The following is a 4238-nucleotide window of genomic DNA, read 5'->3' on the forward strand; positions in this document are numbered from 1 at the left end:
GGGGATCGGGAGGGCTTGGTCCTCAGCAGGGGAGGGGGCGAAGGAGGAAAAGAGGAGGGGAGGGTGGGAGGGAAGGAGCTCCACAACTATGAAGACTCACTCGCCCAGCAGCTCCCCCGTGTCTTTGTCTAGAAGGCGCAGTGTGGAGTCCAGGCTGGACACCAGGGTGCACTGCCCGTCCCGGCTGAAGCAGGTGCAGGTAATGGGGCCTGGGAGGAGGGGAGGGGGGCAGGCGGGTGAGGCTACGGTGTCCCTGGCTGTGCTCTCTTCCAGTCTCCCAGCCCCAGCCACACTCACTGCCCACGTAGTCGGAGAAGAGCTGCCCCATCCTCAGGTCATAGCGCCTCACGCGGCCATCCACGGAGCTGCAGAGAGGGTGGATCCAGCTGAAGTGTAGAGTGGGGCCAGCGGTTCCATGGCTCCAGGCAGCCTGTCCCTGTGACCCTGCGACCTCCCACCCAGCCAGGGCGCTGAGGGCAGGTCTGGGCCTGCTCTTCCTGGGCACATGGGTGCAATGCTGAGGCTCTGGCTTTGAGGCTCAGGCCCAGGACCCAATCAGGTCCCATTCCATCCATTTCCAAGATCCACAACCCCGTTTCCAAACCCTTCTGGATTTCTTTCCCCACGCTCTCCAGCTCTTCCTCTATGTACTTTCAGAATCCAACCAGTTTCCCACCTCCAGCACCACCCTCTGGTCCTGGTCGCCCAGCACCTGCACAGTCTACCCACAGCCACCAGAGGGAGCTCCTTTGAAAGTACAGTCATGGGACCCAATCCTTCCCTTTCCATTAGCCTCAGATCCTGAGGCCCTTCAGACCCTGTGCAGTCAGCCTGTGAGCACCTCCTCTTCTCACCTCCCCCCACATGCCCTTGCAGCCTCTGCGACCTTGGCCCAGTCACAGTAGCACCGCAAACACCTTCTCCATGGGACATCCGCACTTGCTCTTCCCCAGTGGGCTCCTCATCCTCCTTCATCTCAGCTTACACGGCCTTCCCTCTGTACCCCCCACCCCACGCAACAATGACCTAAAGTGTCCCCAAGTTAATTTTTTTTTTGGTGGCTGGCAGATATGGGGATCGGAACCCTTCACCTTGGTGTTATAATGCCGTGCTCTAACCAACTTGCTAACTGGCCAGTCCCCAAGTTAATTTCTCACACAACCCCATCTTTTCTCTTGACCCTTACCACTGCTTCAATTATGTTAGTTGTGTTTATTTCTTTACTGATTGTCCATCTGTCCCCCTAGAGAGGGGCTCCCAAAGGGCAAGGACCAGGTCTGGTTCATTCTTGGCTGTGTCCCTGGCACCCAAAACCAGGCCTGGCTGGGAGGCCTCAAATCCCCAGTGAATGACTATGTGAAGGATGGGTGAGGCTGAGCATGGCAGAGTGGGGGCTGTCAGTGGGGGGCCAGGACTACATGGCACTTGGTTGCCTGAGTATGGCCCAAGAGAGAGGGGACTGTGTGTCCTCTACCAATGGAGAATGGAAACGGCCAGTTCCTTAGGAGGCCATCAGGAGGATCTACTCAGATGATTCAGTTAAATATGTACCTAGTGTCTCTTCTGGGTCCAGCCCTGTGTGGAGACCTGGGACATAGCCGTGACCAAGGTGGGTGCAGTTTCTGCCATCATGGAGCTGGCACTGACCAAGGGAGATCTAGGAAAGTGATAACCAAAAGAATCTGCTCTGACCAGGCCAGCTAAATTATAGTGCCTTCAGATATCTGGGATGTCAGTAATCACATCCACCTGTCCTAGAATATGTTACTGTAAGACCATTTTACTTAGAAGCAGCCACGATGGCACCAGAAAGCCATAAAATAACCTAGAATACTTATTACCCTTGACCTAGAACCCTGCATGTAGGATGTAACTTAGTAACAATCCCAAATCCATATGGCACATTCTGCCAACAGAAGGCCTGATAATTAGGTGGGGTTCTCTTTCCTTCGACCCTTTCCCCTTCTTGTGATTATAAAATGTTAAGCTCTGCTGGCCCTCTTTGGAACACATTTTCAGGGATCCCCAATCTGTGTGTCTCCCCCACTGCAGTCGTGATACTGGCTCAATAAATCCCTGCTACATGTATTTGGTCTCAATTTCTTTTTAGGTCAACAAAGGCCTCCCTGAGGAGGTGACATCTGAACTGGGACTTGAAGGATGAGAAGGAGCCAAAAGTGTGGTCCAAGGAGAAATGTGTGGGAACAGGGCCAGTCTAACAGGCTGGGCAGCCCTAATTCCCCCTATGGTGGAAATGGTACTCTCTCAGGTTGTGGCAACACTTGGGCAGTCCTGCACGGGACTTTAAATTTCTTTTTGTTGGCTGGCCTGTACAGGGATTGAATCCTGGCTCTTGGTGTTATCAGCACCATGCTCTAACCAACTGAGCCAACCAGGCAGCCCCTGCATGAAATTAAAAAAAAAAAAAGTGTTTATTTCCTGCAACTAGAATAACAACCCTACACAGGCAGGATTTTCCCCTGCTTTCCTATTTGTTCACTGCTGTATGACCATTAACTAGAAAAGTATCTGGCATGCAGTAGGTGCTCAAATACACTTTGAGTAGGACAGTCCAGGCAGAGGAAGAGCAATTGCAAAGGTCCTATGGTGGGAGGATGGTTGGCATGTTTAAGAGAAATGACACCAAGGTCAAGGGTTTGGATCCCAGTATTGGCCAGCTACAAAAAAAAAAAGAGAGAAATGAAGCCCAGTAATGAATAAAAACTGAGAGATTAGCAGGAGCCAGACTGTGCCAGGCATTACAAGTGGTGGTGAGGAGAGTAGATTTTAATCTAAGCACAGAGGAACCTGGGGAGGGACAAGGTCCTGGCTCCACTCACCCTGCCAGGACCTCATGGTCTGACACCTTCACGCTGGATATACCATCCCTGGCCTCCTCTAGCGTCTGCACTGGCTCGGGCCTCCGCGAGCGGCAGTCCCAGCAGCGGATGCTGGAATCGATAGATCCTGTGAAGCCAGCATGAAGGTGAGGTCAGGTTTGGGGAGCCGGGGCAGCATCCCGGGCTCCCCTGCCTAGGCCCCAGACTCACCGGACAGGATGACTGTGGCCTCTTCATTAAACTGCACTGTGTTTACCTTCTGAGAAACAATCACTGCCACTCAGAGGAGGCTACACTTTGGAGGATTGGGATAAAGACAGGGTTCCCAGTGCAGGTTAAAGCAAGGGCAAAGGCTAGCGGTAAAGGAGGTGAAGGGTTTTGGGGGAACCCCAAGGACAGGGCTTGGTGACAGCCCGGCCACGGGTGGGAGGAGGGAGCAGCATCTGGGGAAGGGCAAGGATCCTGACCCTGTAGTGGGAGGGGTGTGTGTCCCTGTCATTATCCACTCGCTAATATGGGTCCCCTCCGCTAACCACGCTCTTAATGAGGGTCTACAGGTTAACACTCACCCCCGCGTGGCCCCGGAATTTGCGCACAACCTGCCCCGATGCCACATCCCACAGCACCACCGCCTTATCTCCGCCGCCGGAGCAGAGACTGCTGTTGTCAAAGGAGCTAGAGGGCAGAGGAGGGAAGGTCAGCGTCCGCCTCCGGTCCCAGTCTCAGCGCTCCTATCCCGGCCCGGGCCTCGGCTCACCCGGCCGCGTCCAGCACCTCGTAGCCGTGGCCGCTGTACGTCCGTAGCAGAGTCCCCCGAAACGGATTCCACAACTTGAGGGTCTTGTCGCTGCCGCACGTCAGGCAGTAATTGCCATCCACTAGGGAATACCAGGCAGGGGTTACTGGGCCGCAGACCTCAGGAGGCGGGAGAAGAACCCGAATGAAGATGAAGGCGCTCACCATTAAATCGCACGGCTCGCACTGCCCTTTGTCCGCAGTCCAGCGTCTTTAACCGTTTCTGTGGCAGTTCCGGGGCCCGCGGCTTTGGTTCAGGGAAAGCCATGGCTCAGAGATCCCTTCCTCCCCGCCTTATATTGGTCTGTACGGAGGTTCCGAGGCTTCGAAACTCACGCTTGGGTGTAATCTTATTATTGCCCTCCATGATCTACTTCCTGCTTCTCACTTCCGGGTTCAAAATTTCGGCATTTTGGCGGCAGCATTGGGACTACTGAAACTCTCCTTCAGGTTTTTCCCCACTTCTCGCTTTTAAGGAACACTTCTAGCTGCTCCTAATTCTCCGTCCTCTGGCGGGGGGGCAGTCCTCGCCTCGGCCGTGAGGAACTGAAGCGCGACGGCTGCGGGTGTTACTCTAAAAGCCACCCCCCCCCCCATTTCTAC

At 54.5% G+C, this 4238-nt stretch overlaps 1 protein-coding gene across 1 annotated transcript in view; it reads right to left on the reverse strand.

Moving 5' to 3' along the window:
* The window catches only part of WDR83 (WD repeat domain 83), a 6144-nt gene extending 2204 nt beyond the window's left edge, over positions 1-3940 (reverse strand). The window contains exons 1-7 of the mRNA XM_008584967.1: positions 3801-3940; positions 3598-3718; positions 3410-3515; positions 3051-3099; positions 2841-2967; positions 298-365; positions 101-209 (exon numbers count right to left, since the gene is read on the reverse strand). Of these exons, the coding sequence (XP_008583189.1) occupies positions 101-209; positions 298-365; positions 2841-2967; positions 3051-3099; positions 3410-3515; positions 3598-3718; positions 3801-3903 (683 nt within the window). The 5' untranslated portion in view covers positions 3904-3940. The remainder of the gene's footprint in view (positions 1-100; positions 210-297; positions 366-2840; positions 2968-3050; positions 3100-3409; positions 3516-3597; positions 3719-3800) is intronic.
* Between the last annotated feature and the right edge of the window lie 298 nt (positions 3941-4238).

Source organism: Galeopterus variegatus, unplaced genomic scaffold (assembly GCF_000696425.1).
Source record: "Galeopterus variegatus unplaced genomic scaffold, G_variegatus-3.0.2 Scaffold3412, whole genome shotgun sequence".
In the NCBI taxonomy this organism is placed as follows: Eukaryota; Metazoa; Chordata; class Mammalia; order Dermoptera; family Cynocephalidae; genus Galeopterus; species Galeopterus variegatus.